General features: G+C 43.7%; 1 protein-coding gene across 5 annotated transcripts in view; it reads right to left on the bottom strand.

Moving 5' to 3' along the window:
- Positions 1-550: 550 nt before the first annotated feature.
- Positions 551-22,083, bottom strand: part of aven (apoptosis, caspase activation inhibitor) — a 34,409-nt gene continuing 12,876 nt past the window's right edge. The window contains exons 3-7 of one of the 5 annotated variants that reach the window (XM_083789723.1): positions 3,984-4,054; positions 3,422-3,517; positions 2,656-2,980; positions 1,743-1,915; positions 551-1,658 (exon numbers count right to left, since the gene is read on the bottom strand). In XM_083789723.1, the coding sequence (XP_083645849.1) occupies positions 1,572-1,658; positions 1,743-1,915; positions 2,656-2,980; positions 3,422-3,517; positions 3,984-4,054 (752 nt within the window). In that variant the 3' untranslated portion in view covers positions 551-1,571. Of the gene's footprint in view, positions 1,916-2,655; positions 2,981-3,421; positions 3,518-3,983; positions 4,055-22,083 lie in introns of all 5 variants that reach the window. The other 4 variants (XM_083789724.1, XM_083789725.1, XM_083789721.1 and 1 more) reach the window with 4 other exon arrangements.

Here is a 22,083-nt window from a genome sequence, read left to right as displayed (position 1 = left end):
TATTTACATTATGAAGAGAGGATATATACAAAATAAATGATAGCCCCATTCAATTCAATGCAATTCAATTCAATTCAATTCATTGAGGGCTTATGGTAGGGGAAATAGCCAATAATGCGCTTTTGCACAAAATAACACCTGGACCTCTTTGGTGGGGACCATAGACTGTAAAAAATATGGACAAAGCGTTCCCCGGGTCTAACATGAACGTAAAATGAAGCCTGTAATGATATGCTAATTCCTGATGTAAGTCGCCATCTTTTGGTACCAGCTGGCCATTGGCTGGCTCCGTTTTGTACCAGCTGGTCATTGGCTGCCCAGACAACGAGGCGGGACTTCCCCCCTTCTTCTCCGTTGGTTTTTATTTTGACTCGAGTGGGAGGAGAAGACTCTTGAGTGGGAGGGGAATCCCGATCATAGACTGTAACGGTAGCCACGCCCCTCAGAACATACGCGACTTTATGGTCATTTTTTTAATTAATGGGACCATAATTTTCCAAAAAGAATATTATGACATTAGAAATGAGACTTTAAACTAGTGACTGGAAGAAGAAAGTATTCATGACCATGTTTATTAAGGTAATACAGTCTAGGTGAAGTTGGGCCAAAATACATGGGCCTCTATGGAGCTATGGGGCTTTTTGGGTCCAGTCCAGCGCCACAACAGGCCATTATATGAACTACCGATTTCAAATGAGGCTTCACGAAATATCTGGCTGACTGCCCCCCTGGTGGGGACGTAACAACTACAAATAAAGGTAAGAAAGCCTTCTAGCATGGAATTCTCCTTTCAATCTTAACCCGTCATCTGACGGGTTGTGAGGCGTTTTGGTGTCCATCGTGTTAAGTGCAATATTGGCTGAGATATAGTAAAATACTTGTTCAACCATACAACACAGCAGAAATCCAGGAATGGTGTAGAGCCGAATGGGGAAACGTACTGTGGGTTGTTTTAGAAAGTTCTGATCCTCCAGTCCCATCTCTGTATGCATTAATTAAATAATAAAATCACACCTGTGTGAAGTGAGTGGTGCAACTCCGTGTGGGGGTCCCCAGGGGGCCCTGGAAGTTCCAGACCCACAGGAACGTGGCCAGGGTGCCGGGCCGGTTCCGGCGAGCCACCCCGCGTCCGAAACGGTTGAGAAATGACAGTTACTTTGTGTGGGTCCCCAGGGGGTCCCTCTACTGTACTGTACTGTACCACCTCAAATCCAGTTAGTGTGTGTGTGTGTGTGTGTGTGTGTGTGTGTGTGTGTGTGTGTTAGTTAGGCTGCACAATAGTGACACTTGGTTGTGTCAAAACAAGTGAGGGCTGATCTTATAACGTAGATCATCATCTCATTCTGGCCAATCAGAATTTGCGTTCTCACCTTCGTCTTCAATGTTTGTGTTATGCAATGTTTTGTATTTACACTCAAAATTGTCCATTCATTGTCAATGGGATTTAATGTTTGTGTAGGAAAAAGTTTGTGTTTACACACACACACACCAAAAGCTGGACATGGCAAAAGTTACTTAGAATTATCTTGATGAAGTGTTTTCTCTATGTGAATTAACTCTGATGCTGAGGGTCAGGAGATCATGCTGTCAAGCCAGTCTTCCAGGTCATCCTCTGTCATCTCCTGTTTGACTGGAGCAGCCTCGGAGGGTGGAGCCACCTCCTCCTGTTTGACTGGCGCAGCCTTGGAGGGTGGAGCCACCTCCTCCTGTTTGACTGGCGCAGCCTTGGAGGGTGGAGCCACCTCCTCCTCCTGTTTGACTGGCGCAGCCTTGGAGGGTGGAGCCACCTCCTCCTCCTGTTTGACTGGTGCAGCCTTGGAGGGTGGAGCCACCAGCTCCTGTTTGACTGGAGCAGCCTTGGGGGGTGAAGCCACATCCTCTGGAACAGTCTCCACCACTTCCTCAGGCTCTGCTGCTGATGTAGAAAAGCAAAACCACGGATGAGCAGTTGAGACGGATAACAGTCTAATTCCACACTAATTATCCATAATGTATGAATTATAGATAAGGGCCTTTTCGAGGAGGGGTCAGAATCAATGAGGTCTCATTAGTGCATGAATGTGTGCATTAAAAATACTATTCAAAAAGAGTATATAATTAAAGATATTCCATCATCATCATTCTATAAGGCACCAAATCTGTCTGCAGAAGCTCTGTCCGGGGCATAACTCAGGTCAGGGAGTCTAAGACCAAATGGTCCCAGATCTGGACTGCTTGATGGAACCTGTCAAATAACTATTCATTGGGAGGGGCTTATGGATACAGGAAGAAAGTTGGAGTCAGAGTTGGAGGCACAGGATTCAAAATGTGGGTCTGGGGAGGAGCTACCGGGGGCTTTGCGTGACATTAGGGAAGAGGCCTAATTTAAAGATGGAAAAGGTCATAATGTTTATATGGTTGGCAACACGTGTGTGTCGTGAGTTCATTATTGGCTAAGCTTTGTAAACCATCTGTGTCGTGGGACAATATTTAAATAACATGAAAGTGGTTGGTTGGTGCTATACATAATAGTATACACTATATGCTATCCCGCATCTTCTTAAATGAAAAAAGGCTGCATTCTTGAGTCCTTTTGTCTAATATTATCAAAGCATAACTCCATTCTGTCAGTCACTTGCTTTGAATTAAAGAGTCAGCTAGTGAAACATGATGTACCTGCACACTGTTGACTGTGGGACAATGGAGCAGAGGTCTCTTCGTCCACAATGCTGACGGGCTGAGCTCCCGAGGAGGCTGACAGTGGCTTCTCTAAACCAAGTAGCTGGTCTAGCTCCTCAAACCCGTCATCCACGGGCGGCTTGGCTGCTTTACAAGAATCCTGAGGAGAAGGGCCCGACACAGGGCTAGTAACCTGGGAAACTCCCTGGCTCGTGTTTAGTCTTTTGAAAGCCGAGGCAGGTGGAGCGAACGAGGCAGCCATAGCCCCCAGGTCCTGTTTTGGTGGCATGGTCAAAATAGGCAGCTCTACTGGTGTCGATACCTGAAGGACAAAGGCTCGCGTAAATGACAATGCTACAGTTGCAACAGAAGAAGCAGTGAGTTTTATCTCAATGGCAGAACAATGCAGATATTGGCAGAATATCATCATGAGTATATGTAGAAGCTAGATGTAGGCCCAACAAATGTCAGATTTTTGAGTCTGGTACCGATACCGATACAAAAATGTGTATTATTTAACCACTTTAGACTTCAAAACATTACAAATGAATCCTTGGTATTCTAAAAATCTAAAAGCATGTGAGGTAGTTTTTACCCAGGTTAAAATCAGGACACAATCGGCCGCATTAACTGCCAATGTCAAATAATGGTCGATATATTGGTCGAGCTCTGGTAGAAACTCTCTCAATTCCAACAGCACATGGACAAAACATTTGACCTTCTGAACTGTAGTCTTATATGCAGTTCTAATTGGTTTGCATACCTGTACCAGCTCAGCCTCCAGGTTCAGTCTCTGATGGAGAGGCATTTCCTGGAGAGACTGTGCTAGTGCTGGAAGGTCCACAAACACAGCTGACATCTGCAGAAAGATGCACAGTGGTATGAAAACAGAAAAGGGTAACTCAATAACTGGCCTCCGTGTTTACGGCATATTACAGAATCCTGAGCATATTACATACAGAAGATCTCTTATTACGTGGCCAATACAAACTTTTCCATCTACTCTTTTAAGCCTAGTTCAGACCAAAGATATGCATATGTTTTAAGTGTGATTTATGCTTCATGGTTATGTCTGGGATCCATTGTGAGCTTGTAGGTCTGCTATTTTCACGACGAGACTCAGTCCTCTTAGTCCTCACCAATGATCATGATAAAATAGCACAATATGTTTCTACTCAGTTTGTCTCATAGGAGGGCTGTCACAAACAAGTATTAATAATAAACTACTAGCACCCCTCAAAAATAATACATTTAATCAATTAATTTGATAACTGCCCTAAGTAGAAATAATCCCAAATAATCAGTTTACAGTATTATACATTTACCTGACTGGCCACCAAGGAGTCCATTTCCCAATCCTTCTCCTCTGAAAAACGGAACTGGGTGAAAGAATCCCCTGTAAAAGAGAGACAAACGTCTGGATGAGTTATCACTGTTAATGTACTGGTGACCGCAATTTGACTCTTTGTCATTTATACTCAATTACATACACATCCTTATACCGGTGGTTCTCAACCTGTTCTGGATCGGGGCCCACTCAAAGGCGTAACACAGCTGCCGTGTTAAGTGGTCAGATGGATGTAGATGGGATTTATTTTGATGATCAATCAATGTATTAATTAAAACAGAACACACTAGTTCAGTCAGGCTTCAACTGGCTTAACTTTTATTTCAGCAGTCTAATTGCTAACTAAAACACAAAAAATAAAGAAGTGTCAAATGGCTCTATATTCTGATAGTACTCATTGCTATGGAGTGTTTGTTCAATAACAGGAGTCCCTGCACTCCACATGTCTCTCCAGCTCTATATCAGAACAAAAAGACGAAAAACATTACTGGACATGATATGTACCCTGAGGTTTCAAGGCATAGAATATATTAACCCTTAAAGAGAGGAAGGGACAGAGACTGGTTATTATTGCAACGTGAAGCATTTTGGATCAATTTCTTAAACACTATTTCCTAAAGGTCTAAATGAAGAATTGGTGTTAAACAGTTTTCTATGATTATCCTTTTTGTAATGTGGATTCTGTGAGTTGAAATGAGATAATAATGATTTCTTATAATAATATGTATGTTCACTACTATGTATGCCTTTTTAATAATGAGACACGGCTGTATAGTCCCTTTTTAATTGAACAGAAATTCTATATAACCATGTCATTTCAGTTGCTATGCAAATTCTGACACGGACAAAGGCCTGTGCGCCGAAACGCGTTTGTCTGGATTGACTGCTGTTGCGGATCCTCATCATTATTAAATAAGACTCTTACTACTGAGAGTTCAGATTTCATTCTCTTTCTATATGTTCTCTTTGAATCTGCACCCAGCACACGTCTGAACCTAGACTGTCTGAGTTGAGCGAGCCTTTTTCCCTTGAAGTGAACATTGGAACTGGAACACTATAAAAAATGAAGCTGATAAATGACTACTCTCTCCTGAAACCAACCTGAAAATGTATTTTCTGATTATTAAAGAGCTGGAGAGACAGGGAGACCACTGTCACCTAATAAACACACTATAACAAAGATTACCACAACAACAAAGTGCTTTAACCTTTTAACAAAATGTTTTGTTTTAACCAAAAAAAATCACTTACCCTACCTTTTAAGTTCTTATTTATTTATTGGTATCACTTTTTAATATTGTTACTTTTTATGTTATCATAAAACTCTTGTGCTTTGGCAATTATTTGTGGGCCCACTTGCAATACCCCAACGGCCCACTTGTGGGCCCCGGGTCCAAGTTTGTTAACTTTGCATTCAAGCCTGTTTGATCAGCCCAATTCCAATGCTCCGTGAGGCAATTAACGGGTTCTCCAACATGTCTAAAACCACAAATGAGTGTTTCTCACGGAAAAGCCGTCAATAAGTGTGGACAAATTGCAGATCAATACGGAAGATAAAGGCCTGCAGGTTTTTATACTACATGGTTTCCAGACACCAATTAAATGTGAGCCTTTTCAACAAAAGCAGTGGGTTATGTCATCAATAAGACTTCAAAACACATGGGTGCCATACATGAAGAAAGACACCAATTATCCCTTAAAATCTATTGCTTTGTTGACTGGTGTCCCCCGAGAGTCTAAACTTGGCCCCCTCCTTTTTCCCCCTCTATACCAAATCTCTTTGATGATCTACAAGCTCACAACACATCCCGTTGTGACGGGTTGCTGGCTTGTAGATCTGATACTTTCAACAAATGTTTACCTGTACCTATATTTACATGCCCAGAATATGGATGCTACTGAAGGAAGTGTGGTGTGTGTCTGTGTGGTCTTTCGTCAAAAACCACCAGATGAGAAGAGCAAATTGATTAGAATTAAGAAATATTACGCAGTATGAATAAACACTGCTGCTTTGTTAGTCTGCTCTGGCACTACATCTAAAACATCATGGACGCTCTGGCTTTGTGCCAACAGTCACTAGACTAGAGCAACTGGGGTCCAGGGACTCGGGGTTCTTTGAGGGGGTCAAATAACCCTAGTCTAACTTTGACAGTATACAAAATGGAATCAAATGGACCCGTTCCAGGGTTCATTTTGCACTAGAGCAAGATGGAGGTCAGAGGGGAAATGCCACGGGAGGCTTTTTGTCTGCAGGCCGTGTTCCTGCTGTGAATCCAGCACATGGCGGAAGATGTATGGATGAAGGCGATAACGAGGCCACACAATGACTGCCTGCAGGCAGACAGATAAGACACTGAATGGGAATATGACATTTGTCTGTTGGTTGTGGGAGCAATGGCCTTTGCAGGTGTGGCATGAAAAGGTACACTATCAGGTGTTCTGCTCTGGTGCGATCAGCGGCTGTTTTTTTCCCCTTAACTGGGAAAGAACTGTTACAGTGAAAATCCACCGTAGAATCCAAATCATGTTCTTCATTTATTTCACGAGTGGGGAAAATCTGTGTTTTCACCACAATACTACTTTTCTTCCAAACTAGAATTAAGAATTTTAACTTAATCCAAAACTTAATACTGAAATAGATTGGGAGATGGGCTTTGTGGACTGGACCGATCTGGACCGATCACCACAGAATCTTGTGTGCACAACCAGAAGGCCAAATAAACACTACCAATGATTTTCCACATTTATTGTTTTTGGAAATATTTAAATAAATTACATTTTAGAATTCAATGATTTGGCTGAAACCGTGCCCAAATATTGACCCCATCTTGTTAAGGTTTTCCAGCACTCTTTAGTCTCTCATTTCTAGATTTGGTGGACTTTGGACTATTGGTTACAAACGTACACAGTAATAATTAAATCCCAGAATTAAACTCACACTGAGTTATCTGTTCATCAAGTTCATAGGAATCTATTGCAAACTTATTGTTCTTATTCTCTCTCCCGTTCCGTTGGCGTCTTTCTCTCTCCCACTCCAGTTCTCTCCATATAAGATCTGCCCCAACCTTGGCCCACCTTCACCCCTCAGCCCACCTTCACTCCTCAGCCCACCTTCACCCCTCAGAGCCCACCTTCACCCCTCAGAGCCCACCTTCACCCCTCAGAGCCCACCTTCACCCCTCAGAGCCCACCTTCACCCCTCAGAGCCCACCTTCACCCCTCAGAGCCCACCTTCACCCCTCAGAGCCCACCTTCACCCCTCAGAGCCCACCTTCACCCCTCAGAGCCCACCTTCACCCCTCAGAGCCCACCTTCACCCCTCAGAGCCCACCTTCACCCCTCAGAGCCCACCTTCACCCCTCAGAGCCCACCTTCACCCCTCAGAGCCCACCTTCACCCCTCAGAGCCCACCTTCACCCCTCAGAGCCCACCTTCACCCCTCAGCCCACCTTCACCCCTCAGCCCACCTTCACCCCTCAGAGCCCGCCTTCACCCCTCAGCCCAGCTTCACCCCTCAGAGCCCACCTTCACCCCTCAGCCCACCTTCACCCCTCAGAGCCCACCTTCACGCCTCATCCCACCTTCACCCCTCAGAGCCCACCTTCACCCCTCATCCCACCTTCACCCCTCATCCCACCTTCACCCCTCAGCCCACCTTCACCCCTCATCCCACCTTCACCCCTCAGCCCACCTTCACCCCTCAGAGCCCACCTTCACCCCTCATCCCACCTTCACCCCTCAGAGCCCACCTTCACGCCTCATCCCACCTTCACCCCTCAGAGCCCACCTTCACGCCTCATCCCACCTTCACCCCTCAGAGCCCACCTTCACCCCTCAGCCCACCTTCACCCCTCAGAGCCCACCTTCACCCCTCAGCCCACCTTCACCCCTCAGAGCCCACCTTCACCCCTCAGCCCACCTTCACCCCTCAGAGCCCACCTTCACCCCTCAGCCCACCTTCACCCCTCAGAGCCCACCTTCACCCCTCAGCCCACCTTCACCCCTCAGAGCCCACCTTCACCCCTCATCCCACCTTCACCCCTCAGAGCCCACCTTCACGCCTCATCCCACCTTCACCCCTCAGAGCCCACCTTCACCCCTCAGCCCACCTTCACCCCTCAGAGCCCACCTTCACCCCTCATCCCACCTTCACCCCTCAGAGCCCACCTTCACGCCTCATCCCACCTTCACCCCTCAGAGCCCACCTTCACCCCTCAGCCCACCTTCACCGGCATGACGAGAGCAACGGCACAAAATTGCTGACGATGGCGAGCTGCTTAAGTCTAGTGTCTGTCAACTTGATCTGTGCTCATGCAAATACCATGCATGTGGTTTAGAGGAACCGACACCAGCATGCCAACCACTGCCAGAAAGGATGAAGAGAAGCCTCTGTTAACGCTCCGTGGAAGAGGGCAGAGCGAGAGAGATGAAAGGTGTGACTTGTGCCTGTGGGTCCAAGCAGACTTCAGTGACTTAAGGTCTTTGCAGACTGGATGCGTTTTTCTGAAAACCGGCGGAAAAACACTGCTAAAAATCCGAAAAACGCAGCAGTCTGCCGGGACCTTTAAATCCTTGGTCTGATCTTGGATAAAACCTGCTCCATAAGTCATCTTATGTCAGGCCTCAAGTAAAGGCCACATAAACATGTTTTCAGATGTGTAGTGTAGAAATATAAGCTGTAGCAAGCTTTGCATGCAACACCAGATTAAGTATCACATGACATCAAATAGTTCATGTGAGCCTAAATGCATCATAAAGTGTGTCCCAGACTCCCATGTTATTTCAGCACACACAAAAATATATCACCACAGTACAAAACTAGAAACTACTTCACCAGTCGCCATGAAGGCCTGTTTTGTAGTCTCTTATGAAATGGTATTATTGTAAAAATGAGTTAATGGCAGAGGTGGACATCAAGTAAATCTGTTCTTAAGTACAAATTTGGTAACTATTCATACTGTGGATAAATACCATTAGTCATATTTAGTCAGGCCAAGTGGCTACAGTACGTTAGCATTGTGTAACTCCAGTGAAGTGTCCCATCTCTTGACATATTGCAGGCAGACACCCACGTTAACAGATTTGGTTGGTTGGAAGCGTTATCTGTGGCTCTGCAACATTGCACTATCCTCTCAGCATTTATATTCGGATCCGTTCTCCCGTCTTCACTCGCCTCGCTCCCTAGCCTCGGAAACCCAGACGTTTTTATTTCCAGGGAGGAAAAAAAAAGTCTGGGTCCGAGTCCACTTCAATTCGACATAGAGTAGCGCAAACGTCGATCACTCTCTGCTGATTTCGGATTGTCTGCATCTTTGTTAAATTGACGCACACATGTACACACACACACACACACACACACTCCTCTCTCTCTCTGTCGCTCTAATTAATCAGTCTCATGTCGCGCAGCTGTGTCTAGATTCTCCCGGCGGATCCGGCCGGGAGCTGCCTATGCCAGTATGCCATAGAAATCATAGGTGGACCCCAGGCTACTCGCTCCCTGACCTTCTGTTCCACACTGCTATTTTCCTGCTGCACACCACCGTGTTCGCACCCAATCATCATTCATCTCCAACTCTGGCCTATTGAGAGGCCCTTGTTCTGCTTTGAGAGCTACTGTGTACTAGAGCTGGCCTGGCACACACAGAAAGAAGGTAGAGATTACTGCAATCTAGCCGTCCTTGAACAGGATTGGGTTCACAAAATGGCGTGTGTTGTGAGTTGTGACAAGATTACAGTAAAGTCATTACAACAAGATTAAACATATAAAAGCAGGCCCTAAAGGCTGGGCTGCTCCTTACACTGAGGCACTTGAAGAACATTGTCCAGGAATGAGGAGGTCTATCCCATTTGCACTATACTGCACTACATGTGATTTAGTACCTCTTATAATAATAAGATACCGATTTTAACATGCTGCTTTCTCAGTGTTCATCTTGTTTACTGCTAATTATTTTCTTCTCCCTGAGCAAACATGGAAGCCTGAATTACCGTAATTTCCGGACTATAAGCCGCACCTTTTTACCCATGATTTGAACCCTGCGGCTTATACAACGGTGCGGCTTATCTATGGATTTTTACAGCTAACGCAGAGCCATCTAAGGCTCTGAGCTAACGAAACGGCCACTAGGGGGCCACCTGCGGCTTATAGTCCGGTGCGGCTTGTACATATTTGGGATTTTCCCTAAATTTGGCTGGTGCGGCTTATATTCAGGTGCGCCTTATAGTCCGGAAATTACGGTAACACAAGTTTCACCTCACCGTTGTCTGCAACTGTGACAATAAAGTTGATTTGATTGATTTTAATTATATATTTTTTAACCTTTATTTAACCAGTAAAACACATTGAGTCTTTTTCAAGTGGGAACTGGACGAAATAAAATTACAACTTAAAAGCTACATCGTACATGTCAATTACATAACAGCCAATAATACATCCATGATACCCCATAAAGTACCTATAAAATATAATACAAAAAATCTCCAAAGTCATACTCTTTAAGACGAGATTAATCCAATTATGCACTGATTGCCAGGGACGTTAAGACGATTTTTTTTTATATTATTTTATTTTTTATTTTTATCCATATTTTGAAAATTCCTCTAATCTGGTGTTTATAATGGGCTAATTGGCATCGAGCCAAAACTGGTGACCACCAGGTGGAGCTGAAAGAGTTTAAGTCAGAGAGATAATACAACAAGTACAACATTAACAGCAACAATAAATATGGAGGCCTATACCAAGGCTACTACACATCCACATATTCAGCACATATGCAGATGTTTGACTGTACATTGCACTGACTAGACACCTGGAAGATGGATTGTTGAGGTGGAGCATAACACCTACTACTTCTTATCCCACTACATTGTTACCTAGTAAGCTGTGCTACTCATACACTGAGTTGGCCAGGATCGAACACAGAAGACCCTGTGGTCCAAAGGCGAGTGCTCTACCAACGAGCTACCCAGACACACATCAGGGTTGAGTGGTCAATGAAGCATACTACTGCACATTGGAGGAAGCCCTTGCATGTGCAACATCATGTGAAACACACAGATGCAGACAAGCACGTCAACCTTGGTAACCTGTGTGCCCAGCAGAAACACTGACATCCTGTATGTGACAGTGTGTCATTGTTGTCACCACACACACACACGTCACAGGCACATGCACATGCATGCAAGAAAGCGCTCACGCCCATGTTGACGTGACCATGCCTTTAAAGAGTACACTTCACTGGCGATAGGGACAAACTAACCAACAGTAGCAAAGCTCCCAAGCTGGCAGGCTGCCAGCTGTGTAAGCCTGAGGGAATGGAGCTGCGGTGCGTGGAATTAACTCAGATTTGGAATGCTCCCTGAAGAAAAGACCGGTTGGACGAGGCGAAGCAGGTAGACAAACAAAATTGACAGCAAAATACTTCCTTTTCAAGGAGGAACCCTGGATATAACAGGCAGCGGTTTCTCCCACATCGATTCATAAGTGTTACTGCATCTGCTGCGACACACACACACACGACCATCTACATTTTAGATGGTCATGTCATTCTGGGCGGCTTTCCTTCATATAGGGCCCCAGATCATTTCACCTAATATGTTGCTATATTAGGTGTAGGGGGCCTATTTTCGCCATGCTATACCCCTTATCCCTAAACATATTTGCCTTTTTCCCCCTTATTTTTCCTATTTTGAAAACATTTTAAAATCGTTCAACTAACCGATCTACATTATCACGTTGTGTGCTTGTAGATTGGCTGTTTGAACTATTCAATTTTTTTTTCAAATGTGTAAAAAAGGCAAAGATGTTTAGGGATAAGGGGTATAGCACTGGCCCCTTGGTGTAAAAGCAGAGGGCCAAGGATAGAGCCCTGGGGGAAAGAAACGGGGCGAGTCATCTTGTTACCCCCTGGGGGACCATGGTCAATTATGTAGGGTTTAAGTGGTCAAAAGAAGAGCCAATAAATAGCAGAAGGGACTTCACTTTTAACAGCTTGTAGTCAAGTTTACAGTCCTCTAGTTTACTAATGTCAGACCTAGTTACAGTACGATTAGGTCTCAAAAAACAAAACAAAGAAATCTGAACCCTGGTAGTCAACAAATCACACTCGCACAATAACACTGGATCCTAACTATCTGCAGAATGTATGTAGCAGAGAGAATAATATTTAGTCTACACTGGCAATGTGACAGCTCTCTGCATAAACTAGCTTACTAAAATATGTGGCACATATTTTGCTTAAAATAAAAATAAAAGATGTTACCATCTGTGAATTTTTACTTTGTCTGCAAAACATGATTAATGAAGGATAAATTATGGGAGATAGAGTGCAGATCCAGAATCTGTCTTTTAAACATGCACAAAGAAGGCTGCACCAAGAAAACCAATAAGCTACAGGGAGACAACAATTTACCAACATTGTTCTCCGTGAAGGCAAACCCAAGCAACCACCCTGTATATTGCCATCCTTTTACAACATTACCTCGATGGGGTTCACACATTTTACCATGCCAAGGACCCTCAAATATCCATAGCCTTTGGCTGCAGCCCCCTGCTGTGAAATGGCTTAAAAAAATAAATAAAAAAAATAGTGAAAATCAATAAGCTTTGTATTTTCTTTTTGAACACCTAACTAAACCATGGGGGGCATTGCAGTATACTATGAAATGTAGAGCTGAAGGATGAACCCATAGTGCTGCAGTTCCCTGTGGCTAGCGTACAGTAGGTCAAGTCGACAGCCGCCGAGGGAAAAAGCTGGCTTGAAGGCAAAGAAAGGCCTTGAATTGTATGACCAAGTAAACAGCAATTATAAAATGTATCCAACTCTTTGTCCAATTCTATACACATTACACACTGCTACCTCCCTATTTATTTGTGAGTGACGTGTTGGGTGACTGTTTATACAGTGAATGAGCTATGCAGGGCTATCAAGGGGGATGCAAACAAGGGCTGAATACATTTGAATGGCTGCCGTGTTCCAATAGCTGGGAGCAATTTTAGTGTGGCTGTCTTGTGTTGTTGTGAAGATGTCGGGTAGAAATGGCTTGGAGTTAACACCCCGAGTGCACAGGACGAAGTTCACTGTCTTTTGAATTAGTAACGCCCAGGACGAAGATTATTGATATCAATACCGATCGCATCGCTCGAAAATCTTAAAACGTTAATAACTCTTGATCTAAATCATCCCGTCCAATTCTTTTTTTTTTTTAAAGATATTTTTTTGCGGCTTACGCCTTTTATTAGTTTTTGAAGGGACAGACAGTAGGCTGACAGGAAACGGGAGAGAGATGGGGGAAGACATGCAGTAAAGGCCGTGTCGGGCTCGGGAGTCGAACCCGCGGCACACTGCGACTGGATTACCAGTCGGGTGCCCAGACGGTTACGCCACCGCCTGGGCCATCCCGTCCAATTCTAAGCAAAGGTTATGTGTTAACCCTTTTACTGCTGCCATTTATTGAGAAATTAGGACCTAATTCATGCCAGCATTTTTTTAATTTGAGCTCTTATTTTGAAAAGCCACATTTTGCCTCAACCGGAAGTGAGCTTATCCCTGCCAGCTTTACGTTGCCAAGACAACCTTTGTTTACATGATCGAATCATGCCGGTACATTTTAGCACTCCACAACGTCGGCTCGTGCCGTCAAAGAAACGCTGTTTTGACCAAAAATGCCATCTGGGACAAGGAATAGGAGATACAGGCGATTGAAAGAAACGGATAGAATGGATTCTTATGGCGACGGTGAATTAATATGAACGATCCAGTGCAGTGCTAACAAAACTGCTAGCTAACCGGCTAACGTGAGTAGCATTATGGCTTGATCAATCATATTCACTATAAAAGCGCAATTGCCGAAGGGCTTCGGCAATGGCAGCAAGCGTTAATATCAAATTAATGCTTCAATTGCCGAAGGGCTTCGGCAATGGCAGGAAGACGGTTAAGAGTGTTTTGGCTACATCTAGCTGCTTCAGCCACATCCGGGATATCATCCGGTCCGTCGGGAAATGTGCTCCGCTGCTATAAATCGCTGGGCGCTATGATTTAATGGATTAAATAACCCCAGGCGTTTGGGGTGTTAACTGGGCTTTTGCTGTACTTCAGGCATTTAATAATCATCCATCTTGATTCTAAGTCTACGGTCAAGTTCCTTTGTGAATCTAGGTCACCTGGGGCTTATCGAATGTGAGACATACCCTCTAATTGGGCCAGTTCAGGAAATGCCATACTATACAGCTTGACATGGTCAAGCTGTATAGTATGTCTAGAGAAATAACCAGAGGGATCGATTTAACGTTATATGACCTGGGTAATTAATCCACAGAGTTTTGCCATGGGCACAGAGTTTTGGCATGGGCAACTGGAAATGTTACATTTGGGTGGCCTGTGGCCACAGCTATTATGAGCATTGGCCACAGCTATTATGTTTGAGATCAACACCATTGCACAGTGATAAAGCTGCAGGTAAACAACAGTTGTGATGAATCAAAAAGGCTTTTAGGAACCATGCATATAGAGATAATGGGCCAGCATTATCAAGTATGGCTTGTTATTTACCACAAGACAAGTGTGGCAGTGTGGGAGGTTTAATTATCTTTAATTGAAGCAAAGAACCATACCATAAAATGAACCAAAAGGACCCTTACAGCTATCAGTGGGTGGATTATTTATGTATTTAATCTGGCAGTTAATTGTACCAGGATAGTGTCACAGAGGCGTGTGTAGGTGGAGGCCTGCAATTTTCCCACTAGACAGAAATGGAGCTGTGAGCCTGGGCCATAGCTCAATGGTCCAGGCACCTTGGCTGGTAATCCAGTCTGGGTCTGGCAGTGTGCCGTGCGTTCGACTCCCGATCCTGACGGCCTTTACTGCATGTCACTCCCCCATCTCTCTCCCCATTTCCTGTTAGCCTACTGTCTGTCCCTCCATAAAACAAATATGAAATAAAGGCGAAAGCCACAAAAAAAAACAAATGAAATGGAGCCGTGGACATTTATCTTACACATCTCATTACTCTAGCTTCCTTAGGGGTCCATAGTGCATGCATCGCATCCCCGCCACTGCATTCTCCTGATGATCAATACTGCGCTTCGCTGGCCTGGTGGTCCATTCCAGGCGGACTTCTAGCCTCCAAGTCTCGTCACAGAACACCATCACAAAGACATGAGCACATGAAAGAAAGACTTTCACACAAACATGCAGTGTTGTGCCTTCTCAATCAATTCAATCAAACAGACTGATGCTGTATAGCTCTAAAAAGGTATAGCTCAAAGTGGCTTTAATCAATACAAAGGGGTGTGGGGATGGGAAGGTGATGAGCTACCGTCACAGTATCTTCCATTATACTGATTTAACCATGACTATACTGAACACTTCGACATTCGCATGTTGGAAACATTGGGATTATCGATTTATTCATTAATTGATAACCTTATCGATCAATTTACCGGTTAGTTGATAAGCTGCGTTTTGTTATTTATTATTGAGACCTTAATTTCCCTCAATGTCTAACAAAAATCTACATTTTGCCGATATACAGAAAGACAAAAGGCATATTATATTCCTTAATCAAATATTTATTTGACCATTTGAGAATACAGAGCCAGGAAATGGGATCTTTGCAAAAGCGTCTCATGCAAAAGCAGAGACGTTTCTGTTGCTACCAAGGTGGGGGGGGGGACTTTTTTTTAACCGTCCCACATGTGCGTACCTCGGCCCGCGCAAGTACTTTTACTTTGCTTTCCATTTTTGCTACTTCTACTCGGGGGCGGGAGTGGCTCAGGGGTAGAGTGGCCGGGAGAGCAGCCAGAACCATGAGGTTCCCAGTTGGATCCCGGGGTCCCCCATAGTTGAAGTGTTGAAGTGTCCTTGAGCAAGACACTGAACCCCTAATTGCTCCCGATGTGCAGGTTGGTGCCTTGCATGGTTTCTTCCGCCATCCGCTTTGGATGCTGTCACGAGTGGTTGCATTTGGGTTCAAACACAACTCAGTCATAACAACTTAGGTACTTAAAAGTATGTAGTAGTGATGCCAACACTTTTGTACATCCCCCCCTTCCCCATACATACAAAGTCAAAGAGTGCACTCCTGGGACCTTCACTGCATTTGTACTATTTATACTACTTTCTTTTGGCTTGCAGCAACCCCACATTGTTTCTTTTAGGAAAAATATTTTCTAGTCGTTTACTGTTACGTTTAATTGAAGAATTTAGTGATTAATCGATTAACTACTAACATCATTAATTGGGAATGCTGGAAACACTGGGACTGCTTCACAGAACGCTCATTCACATCAGCACTACAGCCTATCTGTAGGCAGGAATAATTCTACATCTTTAGAGTAGGTAAGATGAGCCAACATAACACTGGCCCTTGAGCTTACCTGAACAACTCTATGTGACTGGTTGATGGCATGTTGTGTTGTGTAACATGTGACCCTGGGATAGTCTCATTGTGTCAGGAGCATTTGTCCAGCTGTTGTCAATGCAAACAACAGTGGACATTGCTTCGTTGTCTGAAAGGCGAAATAGCAACTGAATAAAAAAAAACACCACTCATAAAATTATTACGTTGAAATGGATGTAGCCGTAAGCAGTGCACATACACAAAGGAGCCATCATCTTTGACCAAACACTGTCAATATCAATATTGATCACTCCCTAGGTATTGATCTATTCCATTGATCTATCTATCACATCTACACCTTAACTCATTAAAACCAGGAAAGTGTCATTTTAGATTTTAGCTTTGCTAAAGAACAGTGATGCAGCGTGTCACTTTGTGCTGCGCTGCAAGCTTGTACACCTGCTATTTTAGAGTTTTTGAGGGGTCTGGCTTTCACTCATGACGTCATGTGGCAGCCAAGTCCAATATGGACTTTGAATGTTTGTCTTTAATGTCTTAACACTTATACTGCCCAGCGTCAGTTGGAACCAAAAATAATTATATTTACACGTTATCTCTAAACCTTTTGCCTTTTTTTCTTTGCTATTTTGAAGAAAAGAAATGTGTTCAACTTGCCAATCTACATCGACACGTTGTGAGCTTGAAGATTGGCTGTTTGCACTATTCAAAAATGTTTTTCAAAATAGTAAAAAAGGCAAAGACATTTTTCGTTTAGGGATAAGGGGTATAGCACTGGCGAAAATGGGGCCCTTGGTGTAAAAGCAGAGGGCCAAGGATAGAGCCCTGGGGGACCATGGTCAATTATGTAGGGTTTAAGTGGTCAAAAGAAGCGCCAATATATAGCAGAAGGGACTTCACTTTACAACAGCTTTTAGTCAAGCTAGGTCTCAAAAAGAAAAAAATAACAATCGGAACCCTGGTAGTCAACAAATCACACTCACACAATAACACTGTGACTGGATCCTCTGCAGAATGTATGTAACAGAGAGAATAATATTTAGTCTACACTGGCAATGTGACAGCTCTCTGCGTAAACTAGCTTACTAATAAACTACTAAACGCGTGTTGAATAGAATCGTAATCTGTGATTTAGATTTAGATAAATCAGCGTTAGAAGATTTTACCTCCCGTTGGTTATAATGGAGGGGGGAATACCAACGACTTCCGGTTTTGAATGCTGTGCCATAGACTCTCACAGACTGTAGTGTGTTGCTCGGCGATATCAAACAATTATAAAGCTATTAAAATACGAAGTTCTCTGTCCTGGTAAGTTAAAATGTTTAATAAGAAGCCCCCCTCGGGTCTTAATTAATGGGCTAGAAACTGAATCAAATGGAGTTACATGAGCAGATCAAAATATACAATATGCTTTTTAAACAACCCATGCACCAAGCATCAATTGTATATCGTTCCTCTCGTGACTCCTGTCCTTGAGTGAATTGAACATGCTCAGAAAAACTGAAAGCTAAAATGTAATACTGTACATATCACAGACATTCTGAGGATGTACTGTCTACAATACATCAAGGGTTCTTAGAACATTCCACAATGATGTACGTTTAGTCTCAACTTGACCCCAGCGCGCTGACAGACTTAATGAAAAGCCTTGTGACTGCAGGTCTAGCTAACAGAAATGTTTCAGGCATAGCCAATTAACACATCACGATTGATTTAAGGATAGAACACTAAATAGAAGAAGCACAATTAATCTGCAAAACGAGAGCTTCAAATACTAGTCCCCAGGTATGTCGGGGCGACTGTGCCCTGGCTCAGGAGGTAGAGCATGTCGTCCAATGATCCATGGGTCGGCGGTTCGAATCCCGGCTCCTCCCGATGTGCTGGTTGGTGCCTTGCATGGCTTCCGCCGCAATCAGTGTATGAATGTGTGTGTGAATGGGTGAATGTAATGCACAATCTATGTAAAGCGCCTTGGATAAAGGCGCTATATAAAATGCACCATTTACCATTTATGTTTTATGTTATGCAATCAATCGAGCTAGTAATAAGCCACAACCCATGGGGTTCACACACACACACACACACACGAAGAAGCAATATTTCTTAAAAGATTGAGGTGCTCCAGTGGTGTTTACGTTTATTTTATAGCAATTGAGTATTTTCGAGGGCACATAATATAATCATTAGAGTTTTTTTCATTGTCTAAACCTGCAGTCCAGTGTCACACTGTGAATCCATTGCCGTTGTCATTTAGTTGCGTGTCTATTGCAGTTATAGACTGATATGACTGGCCGTTTCAGTCTATACACAATTTGCTTGGTAAACCAAATGCTGTTCAAATATTAGGAGCGTGTAATTATAAGCCATCGTTTTCACTGCCACTCATGACTCCTCAGTCTTTTCACACACACACACACACACACACACACACACACACACACACACACACACACACACACACACACACACACACACACACACACACACACACACACACACACACACACACCTCGGCTCCACCCTCCACACACACACCTCGGCTCCCCCCTCCTCCTAGCATTTTTTTATCCACCTCTAGCACTCCTCTTCTTCTATGCTTCCTCTCGCATGTTGCTCAGTGCCTCCTGATACATGACGAGCCTTCGGGCCCTGTGGGACTTTCTCTTCACAGCTCCATCTATTTGTGACATGCTGTAGCGAGTCCAACAGTGTGTTGTGCAGTGTGCACCGAGGCAAAGCCAGATGCCACAGAAGTCAGGTAGAAGACGTCATCTGACCCATGTATGGAGCACCGGCGCAAACTTCAAAAAATATATATTAATTAAATCTAAGCTTAACCGACCTGCTCCCTGCTCCTTCTGATTCTTCAGAGAAGATGGTGATAAGATGAGATCATGCATGCGCTTACAGTTACACTGCCATCGCACTGAGGACATTGATACTGCTATTGTGGTTAACCCACTCTGATGGGAAGAAAATGTATGTAGTACCGGACGCCGGGGACGAAGAACTCCTTCTCCTTCTTCTGGTTTTTGGTACAAATGATGAAAGCAGCTTCACCTAAGGATGGGAAATACTCGATGTCTGGGAAGGGTGATCACACCATCCTGTGTGATATATAACCTACCTGAACGGTCACTTGTGGATTCCAGCATTGTTTGATGGGAAATGATTCAGTGACCGCAACAGGCACACACACACAGACAGATAAAGAGAGAGAATAAGAGAAGGACAGAAACGAAGTGTGGAGCGGAGGAGAGAGAGTCACAGAAAGCACTGACACAGGCTCAAGGAGTAAGAAGCCACAGTACTGAACTGAATCAGAGGTAAAGGAAAACAGTGAAACAAAGATCACATCCCTCTGCTGCTGTAGGATCCTGTTCTATACTCACGCTTTTGGAGCCATATAGGGTAAGTGACTTCTCTATTTGACTCAACTCTTATACCAGGCAATTACAAAGGCAATGTTTTAAATAATTTAACTAATGTACCTAGTTTTGTCATTATTATAATTTAATATTTTACTGTAATATTCTAATACAGTGTGTGTGCGTGTGTCACACACACACGCACACCTAAACCTAACCTTAACAACCCTCTCCCAAACCTTAACGCACCCCTCACCAACCTTAATCCGGTCGTTTTAACGCACCCCTCACCAACCTTAATCCGGTCGTTTTAACGCACCCCTCACCAACCTTAATCCTGTCGTTTTAACGCACCCCTCACCAACCTTAATCCGGTCGTTTTAACGCACCCCTCACCAACCTTAATCCTGTCGTTTTAACGCAACCCTCACCAACCTTAATCTGGTCGTTTTAACGCACCCCTCACCAACCTTATGTCTAACCAATGACTAGTCCAAGTATGCATCCACCATACAGCGCAGTAGAAAATAGGGCTTAATTAAGTGGTTAACAACCATAACTGTTATCAAGGTAGAAATGGTAAAGAGACCTTACTTAGAAGTGTATTTCATCCCCATGCCCAACGAACCTACAGTACAAGCGTAAGTGTAAACCTGAGAACACATACTGTGCTTTGGTTATGAATTCCTTCTTCCACTCTGGAATGGCCAACAATCAAGTATCCGTGACAAGGCTAGAACTTAAAAATGAATGCTGTGATTGAGACTATTCATCTCTGTTTGTTAGGGGGGAAACATCCCTTGTACTGTCAATCTTGTTAGGTGAATCACTGAACGTTTTAAGGTAATTTCCTTTAGTCTCATTAGGAATTAGTCCTGATAGGTGCCCATTAGTGGCCCTGGTAAACTACGGCTGCGGGGGAGGTGGATTGATCCTTGTGCTAATGTGTGTAACATGACGTTGGTTCTTCAACAACTGCCCAGCTGGAACAACAATCACACATGCGGCCACATCTGCAATTCCGCATGCAGAGACGAGGGCAAATGCAGTGCGTGCGTGCATTACTAGTAACACCAGCACGATCAACACCCAGCTGATGGACAGACAAGACTTGACACAAAAGCTTGAAGGCAACACAAGAGAGTTGCCTTAAGGCTTAACGGAACCATACAGTCATGGTCAATTAAAATTCCACGTCTCAAGTCTTCTCAAAGTTCTCAAGTCTGGGACAACCTTTTGTCTCAAAAGGACATCTTCAAAACACCCTTTTGATGGCAGTAAAGGATTTTTACAGTACTGTGCTTCATTGACTGGGGGTCTCCCAGGGTTTTATACTGAACATGGTTGTCACATGTTTGCCTAATTATTCCCCTCTCGATCAAATCCCTTTGAGGAAAATAGCAGATCTACAAGCTCAAAACTCAATGGGTTATGATTATAGACTTTAGCTTTCATGTGGTTAAATAACTGTTCAGTCAGTGCAAACTAAAAACATACTAAATAGTCTGCAAACTAAAAACATACTAAATAGTCTGCAAACTAAAAACATACTAAATAGTCTGCAAACTAAAAACACTTTATACAGATAATAACTATATCCGGTCTGGCTTGATATGAAAGGCTTATATAATAGAATGGGCGCGCAAGAGTCGCCGGCTGGAAGCACTTGGTGGAGTGTTTGGATTAGCACTAGGGTAGTAGGGTTAGGTACACAACAGTCATTCAGTGACTACCAAACAATAGAAATCAACATAGCCTAGGTAGCATATGTTTTTTCATTATTTGACCATTAAGATATTTTACAGCACTATGTGCTTTTCATACGTTGAGTTTTATGGATATACTGATTTCCTTTTCCAGCAGCACCATCTATAATGGTGAAAAATTTCCTAAAATTTGTAAGAAATGTAGACATAGGCTAACAATTAGATGTGGTGGCCATCTTGAAATAGCACCGCCATATTGGATTCTTGGATGGCTCAGTTAAAAAAGTTAAAGAGTTGACCCAAAGGAAGGTTCATGACAAATGTCACGCTTGTATCACCAAGCAAACAACCGTTCCAATGATCTGCTATATTGCACGAATTTTGTGTGCGTGTGTACATCTGTAATCCACATAACTCGAGAACCGTTCGCCCCACAGACTTCAAATTCGACACACACGTTCCACACACCCACAGGGAGTGCAGTGCCCGGTCTCGAGTCGGCCGCACCCATGGTTGTCCAGAACCGCCACAAAAGGCCTTTTTTATTTGGCGGCCATCTTGAAAAATGACCGACATATTGGATTTTTCGTTAGCTCGGTTAAAAAAGTTAAAGAGGTGACCCAGAGGCATGTTCATGCCAAATTTC

Source organism: Protomyctophum parallelum (genome assembly GCF_964188405.1).
Source record: "Protomyctophum parallelum genome assembly, chromosome: 19".
Classification (NCBI taxonomy): domain Eukaryota; kingdom Metazoa; phylum Chordata; class Actinopteri; order Myctophiformes; family Myctophidae; genus Protomyctophum; species Protomyctophum parallelum.
Note: the sequence above shows the minus strand (reverse complement) of the source record. Positions and strands in the feature narration are given on the sequence as shown.